The following is a 15,879-nucleotide window of genomic DNA, read 5'->3' on the forward strand; positions in this document are numbered from 1 at the left end:
AACACACAGTTACAAACATTGTAGTATAGGCTTTATACAACTCAAGACAGAGACATCAAAGGGGAAATGCAAAGGTGGTCTCAACCCCCCCCCTTGTACCAAATTGTCAACATGTCTGTGTCCCTATAAGGTAATGGTCAAGTCACAGAGCTAGGAAGCACAGTGATGCTATCAGCAGCTGATCATTTTAAATACAGGGACCCTACAGCTGTCCCAACTATAGGCGTTGGTCAGAGGAGAAGTTAAGTCTCTCATTTTAAGAGAGACAACTTAAAAACAGTTATTTACGCTATTACTATTGTGAATTGTGGTTCCAGATACCACACTGTTAAAGCTGAGAATTATAGCACGCTATATATAAACTGTGAACATGAGACACACATATATTTAGATATGCTTGGCAGTTACAATTCATCAGGACCAAAAGCTCCATATTATATTCAACCCTCTGGGGAAAAGCAACCTTCCAGATGACAGAACTATCATGGGATCTGAAATCATCTGTTTTCTTGTTACCTAGCCTAGTGAACATGATTAGAAACTACGCTATGAAAACAATTAATCACTTTGGAGTCCCCCCCCCCCCCCCCCCAGTCTCCCCCGAAGAAGAAGAAGAAAACTTTGTCTGATAATTAAATAAAATGTTGTGTGATACAGTTGATTACACTGAATCATCCATCCTGAGGAAATATCGTGTTGAGGTAAAAATTAAACCGAACGTTAAAAGGGCATTTGGTCAAGTCTTATACAGCTGTCAGGAATGGGATTTCAAAGACTGTAACAGAACACATTGTAGGTGCGTCCTATGTATTTAATTTGTGTGACTGACTATAAGTGAATCATTTTTTCTTTTTTCTTTTATATATATATTTTTATCCCACGATTTTGTAACCCATTTTTCACCCCTGTGTCAATCATCTAATGTGATCCTGGGCTCTACCTCCACCAACCTGGGGAGAGCAACGGACTTGAACTCATGCTTCCTTCATGCCTGAGTGTCCAAGTTGCTCCTTTACACCTGACAGGGGGGAGTTTCCCTGGTTGGACGTAGCGCGTGGAAGGAACACGTTATTCCAACCAGTTCCTTTCCCCTCCATCAGGCGCCCCGGCTGGCCAGGGGGAGGCAGTTTAGAGACCAGGATTACTGCATGTTTTTTGTGAGGGTACCTACCCTAGGGGACACGGGGAGAACATGTGAGGGTATCTACCCTAGGGGACACGGGGAGAACATGTGAGGGTACCTACCCTAGGGGACACGGGGAGAACATGTGAGGGTATCTACCCTAGGGGACACGGGGAGAACATGCAAACTCCACCCAGAAAGGCCCTTTCGCCAACCCCGCCTTCGGGTATAAGTGTATCATTAATTTAACAGTAAATAAAGTGGTGGAAAAAGTACTCAATTGTTTTACTTAAGTAAAAGCACCAATACTGCATTTTAGAACTACTTTGTTACAAGTAAAAGTACAGAATTGAAAATGTACTTGAGTAAAAGTATCGGCATCAAAATGTACCTAAAGTACTAAAAGTAAATGTACTTGTAGATCGGCTATTTTCAAATGGCCGAAATGTATAGGGTTAATGTATGTTTTCTAATCAAAATTAAAATCTCCAAAGTAACTAAAGTTTTCAAATAATTGTAGTGGAGTAAAAGTTACGATTTTGGCTCCGATATGTAGTGGAGTAGAAGAAGTACAAATACTGGAAATTGGAAATACTCAAGTAAAGTACAAATACCTCAACATTGTACTTAAGTATAGTATTTAAGTAAAAGTACTTTCCACCACTGCTGTGTACTGTGTGCTCTGCTGCACAGCATAAAGGACATAAACATTACTCAGCCTGAAAAAGTGTTTTTACACCAGGAAAACGCTGCCATTTGAGAAGGAGCAATGTGGGCTTCAGATTCAGATATTCAGATATTTATAAACCCATATCTGATTGTGCACAATACAATATGTATAGTCACATTTGTATTTTAGAAGTGTTCTATAATATATGATGACATCGCAAGAAGAAGGATAAGGAAAGAAAGTTAAGCAGCCATACTGCGTTATGTTCATCTTGTTTGACTGTGAGTCAACTGTAAACTTTGAATAAAGTCTCTGCCACAGACTTCAACACTTGTGACCAGATTTGACGGAGAGACTGCCATCGCTATTGAGTTAATAGCACAGGCAGACTCTTCACATACTAGAGCATGTCTGAAATAAGTGTCTTAAACATGTAGCTATAGGTGTAATGTTAGAGGCCACAGAAGTGAACCTTTTCAAGCCTGTTTTCTCAACTCTCTGTTTCTCTGCAAGACATTAACTCCATAAGCCATATCTCCAAAACTGGTGGGTCTAAAATAAATCCAATGGCAGTCCCTCAGTCAAATTTGGTCACACTCGTAGGGTCTATCTCTCCTGTGTGAGTCCGCATGGCAGATAATAATAATAATAATAAAAATAATAATAAAACTTTATTTGTATAGCACCTTTCATGACATGAAATGCAGCTCAACGTGCTTTACAGAACAATGGAGAATAAAAGAAAAGCAAGGCAACGACATTAAAAAACAAGCAGTGAGGACATGAATAACAAAAAAATAAAAGATCAATTAAAAGCAATGTTGTAGAAGTGGGTCTTGAGCTGTGCTTTAAAAATGTCTACAGAGGCTGCCTGACGAAGGTACAGTGGGAGCTTGTTCCATGCCGACGGCCCGTAGAAGCAAAAAGCTGCTTCCCCGTATTTTTTAGTTGCCATTTTTTTAGGCAAAGCGAGCAGGCCAGCAGTGGAAGACCTTAGGGGGGCGGTTTGGGACATATTTAGGCAGGCAGTCATGTAGGTAGGAAGGTGCGAGACCATTGAGAGCTTTATACACAAGTAAAATAATTTTAAAATCAATCCTAAAAACAACCGGAAGCCAGTGCAGTGAAGCCAAAACTGAAGTAATATGTTCTCTCATTTTAGTTCTAGTTAAAACTCTGGCTGCTGCATTTTGGACAAGTTGTAATCTGTCAGTTGTTTTCTTAGGCAGTCCTGAAAAAAGTGCAAAAGTGCAGATAGACCAGCAGCAGGTTTTGTCCCCTGTATGAATCCTCATATTCATACCAGGTATCAACAATATTTACCATAATTATGCCATCAAAGCAAATCTTTAATTCATCCATAAAAACCATCATATTACGACACACTCCAAATTAAAGGCAATTAGCCGCATGGCCCTAAGCTACATTCAGCTTTACTCGTATAGTCTAAGGTTGTCTAATTTTATGTTTTTCTGATTCTTAATTTGATTTCTAAATTATGCGATGTGGAGGTGGGATGGAGACCTGCTGATTACGGGCAGCTTGGGGTGGAGTGGTGAGTCATGAAGAGAGACTCAAACAGCAGCTCTCTGAATCTTAATCCATTCCGGGGAGGAACCCCTTTTGGTGTTAGCATTAAGCTATGCTTTAGCTATTGAAAAATAGCAGATCTACAAGCTCGTAGCGCGGCACAGAGTGCCGCGCTACGAGCTTGTAGGTCTGCTATTTTTCAAAAGAAAATCGTGAAAATGTGGCGCAAATCTTTGACTATAATATTCTTTCAGAGCAAACATTTTAACTCAAATCTTTGCTTAGTTCTGGGCGGAGGGTCCCTGGAACAACATATTTTCAGATGAGGGGGTCGACGGCCAATTACATATATTTTTGGGGGTCCTCGACATGAAATAGTTTGAGAACGACTGACACATAGAAACACGGGTTTTTCTGAAAACTGTCAGAACATTCAGAAGACATTTTGTAGAATGGGCCACAGGTCTAAATGGGTTAAGAGGTAACGTAGTACAGAACACATCCTGTACTCTCTCCGTTTCCTTCAATCGTTCTCCTTTCTGCCTCTCGCTGAGTCTGAACTTTGATTTACCACTGCCAGCTTACTCTCATCTCTGTTGATCCCTGTTTGAATTCACAGCCAGAAGAGATTCATATTTTATATTGCTTTCATTTTATCTGTATACCTAAGAGTTAGTGCTTTCACGGAACGCTATCAGGAGATTCTTCTAGAAATATTTACGCTTTTGGAAAAGTTGTCTAAAAAGAAATGCTCTTGGAAGAATATTTAACGGAATAATTTATAAAGCACTGCTTGTGCAATGTCACCGACACAGACGCAAGCACGCACGCACGCGCGCACGCACGCGCGCCAAGTGCACAGGCACAAAGCACGCACACAAGAGACTCACACGTGCGCGCCCATGTGTGCACATTATTATGGTCGTCATGTGTGAGGTGAGGAATGAGGCTGGTTTGATGCAGCTGTTTCTCTGCAAGACATTAACTCCATAAGCCATATCTCCAAAACTGGTGGGTCAAACTGAACAACCAATATGTCAATTTGAAGCTATGATTCAGAAAATTCTAAAATAAATCCAATGGCAGTCCCTCAGTCAAATGTGGTCACACTCGTAGGGTCTATCTCTCCTGTGTGAGTCCGCATGGCAGATAGACCAGCAGCAGGATTTGTCCCCCATGTATGAATCCTCATATTCATACAGACCTCAACAATTTACCATAATTATTCCATCAAAGCAAACATGACAAGTAAGGGTCTTTAATTCATCCATAAAAACCATCATATTACGACACTCCAAATTAAAGGCAATTAGCCGCATGGCCCTAAGCTACATTCAGCTTTACTCGTATAGTCTAAGATTGTCTAATTTTATGTTTTTCTGATTCTTAATTTGATTTCTAAATGATGCGATGTGGAGGTGGGATGGAGACCTGCTGATTACGGGCAGCTTGGGGTGGAGTGGTGAGTCATGAAGAGAGACTCAAACAGCAGCTCTCTGAATCTTAATCCATTCCGGGGAGGAACCCCTTTTGGTGTTAGCATTATGCTATGCTTTAGCTATTGAAAAATAGCAGATCTACAAGCTCATAGCGCGGCACAGAGTGCCGCGCTACGAAAGAAGATCGTGAAAATGTGGCGCAAATCTTTGAATATATATTCTTTCAGAGCAAACATTTTAACTCACATCTTAGTTCTGGGCGGAGGGTCCCTGGAACAACATATTTTCAGATGAGGGGGTCGGCGGCCAATTACATATATTTTTGGGGGTCCTCGACGACTGACATGGAAACACGGGTTTTTCTGAAAACTGTCAGCATTCAGAAGACATTTTGTAGAATGGGCCACAGGTCTAAATGGGTTAAGAGGTAACGTAGTACAGAACACATCCTGTACTCTCTCCGTTTCCTTCAATCGTTCTCCTTTCTGCCTCTCACTGAGTCTGAACTTTGATTTACCACTGCCAGCTTACTCTCATCTCTGTTGATCCCTGTTTGAATTCACAGCCAGAAGAGATTCATATTTTATATTGCTTTCATTTTATCTGTATACCTAAGAGTTAGTGCTTTCACGGAACGCTATCAGGAGATTCTTCTAGAAATATTTACGCTTTTGGAAAAGTTGTCTAAAAAGAAATGCTCTTGGAAGAATATTTAACGGAATAATTTATAAAGCACTGCTTGTGCAATGTCACCGACACAGACGCAAGCACGCACGCACGCACGCACGCGCGCCAAGTGCACAGGCACAAAGCACGCACACAAGAGACTCACACGTGCGCGCCCATGTGTGCACATTATTATGGTCGTCATGTGTGAGGTGAGGAATGAGGCTGCTTTGATGCAGCTGTGGAGGTCGAAGGGAGAACAGATTTATTATGAGAAGCTCTTATCTCCTTCATACACTTGTTCTTTTTTAAAGCTCCATTTCTCCAATGGTGTTAGTGAATGGATCTCCTCCACTGTGAGAAATGGCAACATTAACCAGGGCACCACCCCGCTCCGCTCTCTGAACTGGAAAAGGCCACATCTCACACGCCTTTGACACCACCATGCATCATGGAAGGCCTTCAGGGAGAGGTCTGTTTGGTTGTGGTGTTGGTGATGGTGATGGCGGTGTCTCGAAACCCTTACAACAGCTATTATAAAGCAGCAGACACACTCAACATTAACCCCCTTACTGACCAAACTAATTTAACCCATTCTGACCTGAGATCAGATTCATACGAGGTTTCCACTGGACACACACTGGTCTGATTAACCCATTCTGACCTGAGATCAGATTCTAAAAATGTCAGTCGTTCTTCGATTTTTCAAAAATAGCAGATCTGCTATTTTTCAATAGCTAAAGCACGACATGATGCTAACACCAAAATGGGTTCCCGTTCAGAATGGGTTAACATTGGATTGATAATTCTGCCAGCACTATTCATGTTTAAATTCGTCATTTTAACGCCAACAGAAAAATCTGTGATGTGGTATATGAAGCTCTTTCACACTCGGCAATCATATTGCAATATATATTATTGCCACCAGGTGGCGGGAACGCACCATTATGCCTATTTTGACCAAATACAGCGAATCTGGCGATGTCATTTCCGGTTCTACGGATCACAACATCCACTAGCTTTCTGCATTCAGACAGACAGTCTGATGTCCGGAATGCTAATGTATATCATTGTTTATTTTCATAACTAAGTCAAATTAAGCTCTAATCAAGCCCAAAAAGATCGCATTTTACGCAGCGATGCACATAAAGACGGCACGCGTGCACGAGCGATCGTGCACGCGGATTTCGTCCGGTTTTTGGTAATTACATCAGCCGTTAGCCAAACATGCTAAAAGTTACTACATTTTGTTATTATTATGCTCCCGATTTCAGGGGAGAGTGTCATTACGTCAGTTGGCCATGATGGCTTTCACTACGTCAACCACGTCACTGGCAGAGATGGGCAAAATACATTGAAAATGTATTTTGATACAAAATACAAATACTGGGTCAAAAAAATTTATCTAAATACAAAATACATCTTCCATCCCAGCGAAATACAAATTACAAAATACAAAAAAAGTACTTCAAATACGTATTTCAAATACATGTATTTCAAATACTGCCCATCTCTGATGGGCAAAATACATTGAAAATGTATTTTGATACAAAATACAAATACTGGGTCAAAAATGTATCTAAATACAAAATACATCTCATTTCTTCCATCCCAGCGAAATACAAATTACAAAATACAAAAAAGTATTTCAAATACGTATTTCAAATACATGTATTTCAAATACTGCCCATCTCTGATGGGCAAAATACATTGAAAATGTATTTTGATACAAAATACAAATACTGGGTCAAAAATGTATCTAAATACAAAATACATCTCATTTCTTCCATCCCAGCGAAATACAAATTACAAAATACAAAAAAGTATTTCAAATACGTATTTCAAATACATGAAATACTGCCCATCTCTGGTGGCCATAAGAGGGTTTTAAAAGCCAGCCTGTGCTTCTTCTTGGTAGAGTTATAGGAGCATCCTCCTTAAGAGGAGGTAACGGGCAATTATGGGCACTGGATTTGTACCCGTAAACCTCAAGTTCAGCAGCATATACAGTTAATACACGGTAATATACAGGTGTGATGGTACATATACAGTTAATATACGGTAATATACAGGTGTGGTGGTACAATTCAGGAGTTTACAGGAGTTTGTTGGAAAGTTTAACTGGAGTTTCCTGTAATATACACATCCGTACTCCATGCTTTTTTTGCTCCCAACAAGATTCTGTATGATGAAATGCCAAGGGTGAGCCAGAAAATAACATCGTATACCCAGGACAATGAGACTAGCAGGACACTGCCAAAGACACCAGGAGAATGAGACTAGCAGGACACTGCCAAAGACACCAGGAGAATGAGACTATAGCAGGACACTGCCAAAGACACCAGGAGAATGAGACTATAGCAGGACACTGCCAAAGACACCAGGAGAATGAGACTATAGCAGGACACTGCCAAAGACACCAGGAGAATGAGACTATAGCAGGACACTGCCAAAGACACCAGGAGAATGAGACTATAGCAGGACACTGCCAAAGACACCATGGGAGAATGAGACTATAGCAGGACACTGCCAAAGACACCAGGATAATGAGACTATAGCAGGACACTGCCAAAGACACCATGGGAGAATGAGACTATAGCAGGACACTGCCAAAGACACCAGGAGAATGAGACTATAGCAGGACACTGCCAAAGACACCATGGGAGAATGAGACTATAGCAGGACACTGCCACAGACACCAGGAGAATGAGACTATAGCAGGACACTGCCAAAGATACCAGGAGAATGAGACTATAGCAGGACACTGCCAAAGACACCAGGAGAATGAGACTATAGCAGGACACTGTCACAGACACCAGGAGAATGAGACTATAGCAGGACACTGCCAAAGACACCAGGAGAATGAGACTAGCAGGACACTGCCAAAGACACCAGGAGAATGAGACTATAGCAGGACACTGCCAAAGACACCAGGAGAATGAGACTATAGCAGGACACTGCCAAAGACACCAGGAGAATGAGACTATAGCAGGACACTGCCAAAGACACCAGGAGAATGAGACTATAGCAGGACACTGCCAAAGACACCAGGAGAATGAGACTATAGCAGGACACTGCCAAAGACACCAGGAGAATGAGACTATAGCAGGACACTGCCAAAGACACCAGGAGAATGAGACTAGCAGGACACTGCCAAAGACACCAGGAGAATGAGACTAGCAGGACACTGCCAAAGACACCAGGAGAATGAGACTAGCAGGACACTGCCAAAGACACCAGGAGAATGAGACTAGCAGGACACTGCCAAAGACACCAGGAGAATGAGACTATAGCAGGACACTGCCAAAGACACCAGGATAATGAGACTATAGCAGGACACTGCCAAAGACACCAGGAGAATGAGACTACAGCAGGACACTGCCAAAGACACCAGGAGAATGAGACTAGCAGGACACTGCCAAAGACACCAGGAGAATGAGACTAGCAGGACACTGCCAAAGACACCAGGAGAATGAGACTATAGCAGGACACTGCCAAAGACACCAGGAGAATGAGACTATAGCAGGACACTGCCAAAGACACCAGGAGAATGAGACTAGCAGGACACTGCCAAAGACACCAGGAGAATGAGACTATAGCAGGACACTGCCAAAGACACCAGGAGAATGAGACTATAGCAGGACACTGCCAAAGACACCAGGAGAATGAGACTATAGCAGGACACTGCCAAAGACACCAGGAGAATGAGACTATAGCAGGACACTGCCAAAGACACCAGGAGAATGAAACTAGCAGGACACTGCCAAAGACACCAGGAGAATGAGACTATAGCAGGACACTGCCAAAGACACCAGGAGAATGAGACTATAGCAGGACACTGCCAAAGACACCAGGATAATGAGACTATAGCAGGACACTGCCAAAGACACCAGGAGAATGAGACTATAGCAGGACACTGCCAAAGACACCAGGAGAATGAGGTTGAAAGGTTGTGTTACACTCACCAGTGGGTGGGTTAAAGGTTAAAGGTTGCGTTACACTCACCAGTGGGTGAAAGGTTAAAGGTTGCGTTACACTCACCAGTGGGTGAAAGGTTAAAGGTTGCGTTACACTCACCAGTGGGTGAAAGGTTAAAGGTTGTGTTACTCACCAGTGGGTGGGTGAAAGGTTAAAGGTTAAATGTTGCGTTACTCACCAGTGGGTGGGTGAAAGGTTAAAGGTTAAAGGTTGCGTTACTCACCAGTGGGTGGGTGAAAGGTTAAAGGTTAAAGGTTGCGTTACTCACCAGTGGGTGGGTGAAAGGTTAAAGGTTGCGTTACTCACCAGTGGGTGGGTGAAAGGTTAAAGGTCGCGTTACTCACCAGTGGGTGGGTGAAAGGTGAAAGGTTAAAGGTTGCGTTACTCACCAGGGGGTGGGTGAACCCGGGGGCGTGGTCATTCTTGTCTGTGATGGTGATGGTGGCCGTAGCAGTTCCTGTGAGGCCCACCTCACTTCCTGCCATGTCCTTGGCCACGATCTCCAGCTCGTATGTCGTCGTGGGAAGAGTCTGGGGAAACAAACGGACAATATTAATGAGCAAAGGAAAAGAAAAGTACAATCTAATTATTTGTACAGGTTGCAAAGGTCACGCTGCAGCTGTGGAAAAGGTCAAGGAACACATTTAATTAAACCAAAACGTGAGAATGAGGAGGATAATTAGATAGGGAAGAGAGGTGTGTGTGTGTGTGTGTGTGTGTGTGTGTGTGTGTGTGTGTGTGTGTGTGTGTGTGTGTGTGTGTGTGTGTGTGAGCGAGAGAGCGACAGCGAGAGAGAGCGAGAGCGAGAGAGAGCGAGAGCGAGAGAGAGAGCGAGAGAGAGAGAGAGAGAGAGAGAGAGATGAGGTAGATTGATGATTACCTTCTCAAAGGTCTGCAGTTCAAGAACTATATTCATCTAGAAGAAGCGTACGGCCTGAGGTTATGTTCACACTATCTGCCTGCTATGGAGATAAGGTGCTCCCGGAGCACATTTCTCAGACAAAAACGGGACGATAAGAAGGGAGAAAAGGGGGCACGCAATTGACTGAAACAGACTTCAGTTTAACCCATTCTGACCTGAGATCAGATTCATACGAGGTTTCCGCCGGACACACACTGGTCTGATGAACCCATTCTGACCTGAGATCAGATTCATACGAGGTTTCCACTGGACACACACTGGTCTGATTAACCCATTCTGACCTGAGATCAGATTAAAAAAATGTCAGTCGTTCTTCGATTTTTCAAAAAATAGCAGACCTACAAGCTCGTAGCGCGCCACTCGGTGGCGCGCTATGAGCTTGTAGATCTGCTATTTTTCAATAGCTAAAGCATAACATGATGCTGACACCAAAATGGGTGCCCGGTCAGAATGGGTTAACTCCACGAAGTGTACAGAATGTTGATAACAAAGTTTATAACTAGTAGTTGTGATTGTGAAAAAATTATCAATTTAACAGTAGGCTTATTTGTACTCATCTGGCACATTTACATAGGCCTAATTCATCTGCCACTGTTATTTTCCCTTTTTTCATACTACAAAATGCCAAATAAATACAGTAGCCTATTTAAAAAAGGAGAGATAACAGGCAAACAATCAAGATAACAACATTCTCTAATTGTGTAGACTTATTGGTACAGTAGGCCTATGCATTATTTTTCTTTAGAAACAAGGCCAACTAATTATAATAAGCAGACATGGCAACACTGCTGGTTGGCTAATGGAGGAATGAAGGGAAAACAGCGCCCCCTAAAGTCACAGATCACTGCTGAAAACTTTGAAGGCTCTAATTTGGGATTTCTGGTTCAACAAGTTTCAAATGGTCATATCTTCTTCATTTCCCCCCCGATTTCAATGAGCAATACATCATATGAAAGGTTACAGTGTGCAGTAAAGAACTGAAAAATGACCATGGCCCCCTTGTGTATCAAACTACTGTCCCCGGTCCATTATTTCTCACCTAAAATGTATAAAAATGTATAATACGGTAAGCTGCCAGAGACGATTTATTCTCTTGCCCCTGCATGTCGGCTATGATTTCATTATTTCCGGCTACAATGAAAAGCCCACATTTGGGAACCCAGGGTTTAAGAGGTTTACCTTGTCAGACTCCACCATGGCCCGTAGCACTTGCCCTAGCCCCAGGGTTCCCCAATTCATTTTCCTCAAGGGCCATATTTTGACTACGGTACCAGGCTGGGGGCCGAGTCGGCGAGGTCGAGGTCTTGCCCTGAAATTAATGTTCAGGGCAAGACCCCATTTGAAAAGGACCCCCAGTTTGACATGCAGAGGCTACTGACCCCAATTTAATGGCATTTATATCTGGGAAATTCTTCCGTGGGCCACAAGGGGGCGCTCCGCGGGCCGCAGATGGCCCGCGGATCTGATAGCACCACACACGACTACAGGATAATCGGAGCAGGGCAGAGCAAATATCAAACATTCTTGATGTTGATCGGGCCGATCCGTGATCGCGCTTTGATCGGCGGGCCCCGAGCAGATCGATTGAGTCGGGCACCCCCGAGGCAACCTTTAGACTTAGATAGCATTCTATACAGACTCATATCACGTTACGTAGACACTAGACAGCACTAGAATTGCATTTTATGTAGTCACAGCACTTTATAGTATACAGTATGTATAGTATAGTACGTATAGTTTCATTATATAGATACTCCACTGTTACGTTCTTAGCTCACGCATGTTTCATAACCCATTCTGACCTGAGATCAGATTCATACGAGGTTTCCACTGGACACACACTGGTCTGATTAACCCATTCTGACCTGAGATCAGATTCTAAAAAAATGTCAGTCGTTCTTCGATTTTTTCAAAAATAGCTAAAGCATAACATGATGCTAATACCAAAAATGGGTTCCCGTTCAGAATGGGTTAATGTAGTCTGCTAAATGCCTAAATTGTAACGTTGTCTCGTGGACATAGAAGATCAAGGCTTCATGGGTCCTGTCTGAAAATACAAGTCTAATAACAGCATCCGATCTTTATCTATACCAATAGTATGTTATTACTATTGCAAACCAGCACACAAAGCAGTGTTTATAGTGTTATAGAAGTGAAGGTCTATCTCCTTCCTTTGACCAAATGGAAATAGAGATCTTAATGAATACTTAAAGGGATTGTGACATTAAAAAAAAGGTTTTGGAATTGTTCTTGTTTTTTTTAGGTTTTCTAATCTCAATTGCACCCAAAAAACATGAACTTTTAACATTCAGTAGATTTTCTGTGATCTGGGGTTTTCTGGCTCAAACAGGTGCTCTGATTTGCCGGCAGTAAGTGACATCACTTACTGCAAATCCCATATATGTCAATGGGATTTGCCAGCAGATGTCACTGTTTCACTGTGTTGCCTGTTTTCATTGTAGCTCAAAAGGCCCAAAAAACCCCAAAGAAAACTTCAGACCACAGAAAATCCACTGAATGTTCAAAGTTCAGGTTTTTTGGGTGTAATTGAGGTCATAAAACCTAAAAGAAAAAAGAAAAAGAAATGAAAATTAATGTCATAAAACAAAACAAAACTGCTACACAAGAACAAATCTGTGTGAAATGTAAAAAATGCTATTTTCCATTCAGTTTTTCTTATTTTTTCTTATGTATTGCATTCTGAACATCAGGGTAGATGAAGCGCTGTAATGAAATGAATCAAAACAAAGCCACCCATGCAGTACTTAGAGAGAGCACAACATAATAAGATTGTAATAATGTTGCTTCAGCTTCACAGGGAGTGATTCTGGCTATAGGCCTAAACTCAGTGGCGTGCACAGACATTTAGAGGGGCAGGTGTGCTCAAGTGAAAAAAAGGGCACCTTGTGCAGCGCGTGGAACCGGCCGGTTGCCTTAACCCATTCTGACCTGAGATCAGATTCAAACGAGGTTTCCGCCAGACACACACTGGTCTGATGAACCCATTCTGACCTGAGATCAGATTCTAAAAATGTCAGTCGTTCTTCGATTATTCAAAAATAGCAGAACTACAAGCTCGTAGCGCGCCACTCGGTGGCGCGATATGAGCTTGTAGATCTGCTATTTTTCAATAGCTAAAGCATAACATGATGCTAATACCAAAATGGGTTCCCGTTCAGAATGGGTTAATAGTGTGAGATTTATACATTTTGGGGCATAAATAATATATTAGAAGTTTTTTTTTTTATCAAGAAATGATCAATGTCACCATGGTGCACATACTGTACACTGTGCAAAAAATATATAATAATCTGAGGATGACCTAGAGAGAAGTGTTTTATAAAAAAAACGTATTAACAGTTAATTCATGTTTATTAATAGGAGCTTCGTTTGAATTGCTACCAACATCCTCTACATCACCTTTAAATGGACAAAACTCTTTAAACCATTCTGACCGGGCACCCATTTTGGTGTCAGCATCATGTTATGCTTTAACTATTTAAAAATAGCAGATCTACAAGCTCGTATCGCGCCACCGAGTGGCGCGATACGAGCTTGTAGGTCTGCTATTTTTGAAAAATCGAAGAGCGACTGACATTTCTAGAATCTGATCTCAGGTCAGAATGGGTTAATCAGACCAGTGTGTGTCCAGTGGAAACCTCGTATGAATCTGATCTCAGGTCAGAATGGGTTAATTACTACTACAGCACTTCTATAAGTGAGTTCTACCTGCATTGGTATAAATGTCCTTTCAAGCAGGTCGACGTCTCCCTCAGGAAACAAGAAACTATGTGTTTTTTTCACCAAATAGTGTCTGACAGGGGTGGCCCTATCAAGCAGCTCCTGGTTTACCAAACACTCTGAACAGATGGTGCCACACACACACACACACACACACACACACACACACACACACACACACACACACACACACACACACACACACACACACACACACACACACACACACACACACACACACACACACACACACACACACACACAGACACACACACACACCTGCGCAAATTGGCATTAGTAGGCAGTAGGCATGCATGGCTATAGTTTGTGTTGCTCGTGACTTCAGACCGGAAGCTCTGATTGAGTTTATAGGCGTGAAGATAATTAGATATACCAACTTTATCAGATGGCCTGATATATGTACATATATAGAAACCCTGCATGCAATCGTGACTGTGATTAAGAAGAAGAGAAAAAAAAAGCCACACATATCTCTGCTCTATTTTTCGATCAATAAAACAAAAAGATGTCTTCACACCTCAAGGTGGACAGAGAGATCAGATCCAAGGTGGACGCCTTCAGAGAGCGGATCACCAGAGAAGCCGAGGACCTCGTCGCCAACGTCTTCCCCAGGAAGTTACTGGAGCTGGACAACTTCCTCAAGAACCCCGCCATCAACGTCTCCGAGCTGAGCGAGATTCACTCGGAGGTCGTCTCCCTGCCGGAGGAGCTGGAGGAGGTCCACAACAATGCTGGGAAGAGGAAGCTCCTCGCAGAGGGGGGGGACGATAATATGATGACGACGACGACCTGTGGCATGATGATGAAGAGCAACGCCAAGCTCGTGGACCTGATCGAAAAGGTCAAGCCGGAGATCCGGACGCTGATGGAGAAATGCAACACGGTTAAGATGTGGGTCCAGCTGCTCATTCCCAAGATCGAGGACGGGAACAACTTCGGCGTGTCGATCCAGGAGGAGACGGTCGCCGAGCTGGGCGTGGTGCGGCTGGAGGCGGAGTCCTACCTGGGCCAGATCTCCAAGTACTACGTCACGCGCGCCAACCAGATGTCCAAGATCGTCAAGTACCCCCAGGTGGAGGACTACCGGCGCACGGTGACCGAGATCGACGAGAAGATCTACATCAGCCTGAAGATCATCATGTCCGAGATCAGGAACTACTACATCACGCTGCACGACATGATCCTGAAGAACATCGAGAAGATCAAGAAGCCGAGAAGCAGCAACACGGACTCGCTGTACTGAATGTCTGGAGTGTGAGCGGACATGCTTATTGTAAAGCAGTTCGGATTATATATTATTATATAGGCTCTGACAAGGCGAGTCATCGAGGTTCCCCCTTATTTCTTCCATGAGACTGATTATCCGTAGTCGGGTCGCGGGGGCAACAGCTCCACCAGAGTGCTCCAGACTTCCCTCTCCAGAGCAACATTAGTGACTTCCTCCTGGGGGATTCCGAGACGTTCCAAGGCCAGTGAGTCAATGTATTTCCTCCAACTGCGCCTTGGTCTGCCCTGGGGTCTCCTCCCAGTGGGACGTGGTCCTTGGTCTGCCCCGGGGGTCTCCTCCCAGTGGGACGTGATCCTTGGTCTGCCCCGGGGTCTCCTCCCAGTGGGACGTGATCCTTGGTCTGCCCCGGGGGTCTCCTCCCAGTGGGACGTGGTCCTTGGTCTGCCCTGGGGTCTCCTCCCAGTGGGACGTGATCCTTGGTCTGCCCCGGGGGTCTCCTCCCAGTTGGACGTGATCCTTGGTCTGCCCCGGGGGTCTCCTCCCAGTTGGACGTGATCCTTG

At 43.4% G+C, this 15,879-nt stretch overlaps 2 protein-coding genes across 2 annotated transcripts in view; one reads left to right on the top strand and one right to left on the bottom strand.

Moving 5' to 3' along the window:
• Positions 1–15,879, bottom strand: part of cdh13 (cadherin 13, H-cadherin (heart)) — a gene marked incomplete at both ends in the record, with an annotated part of 198,310 nt that overhangs the window by 38,403 nt on the left and 144,028 nt on the right. The window contains one exon of the mRNA XM_083762865.1: positions 9,796–9,936. Coding sequence (XP_083618991.1) covers positions 9,796–9,936 — 141 coding nt within the window. The remainder of the gene's footprint in view (positions 1–9,795; positions 9,937–15,879) is intronic.
• On the top strand, positions 14,596–15,333 carry LOC310857552 (proteasome activator complex subunit 3-like; the record flags this gene model as incomplete). Its single annotated transcript, XM_083763266.1, has 1 exon — positions 14,596–15,333. One exon carries the CDS (start codon positions 14,596–14,598, stop codon positions 15,331–15,333), a length of 738 nt encoding a protein of 245 aa, XP_083619392.1.

Source organism: Protomyctophum parallelum (assembly GCF_964188405.1).
Source record: "Protomyctophum parallelum genome assembly, chromosome: 4".
NCBI classification, from domain to species: domain Eukaryota; kingdom Metazoa; phylum Chordata; class Actinopteri; order Myctophiformes; family Myctophidae; genus Protomyctophum; species Protomyctophum parallelum.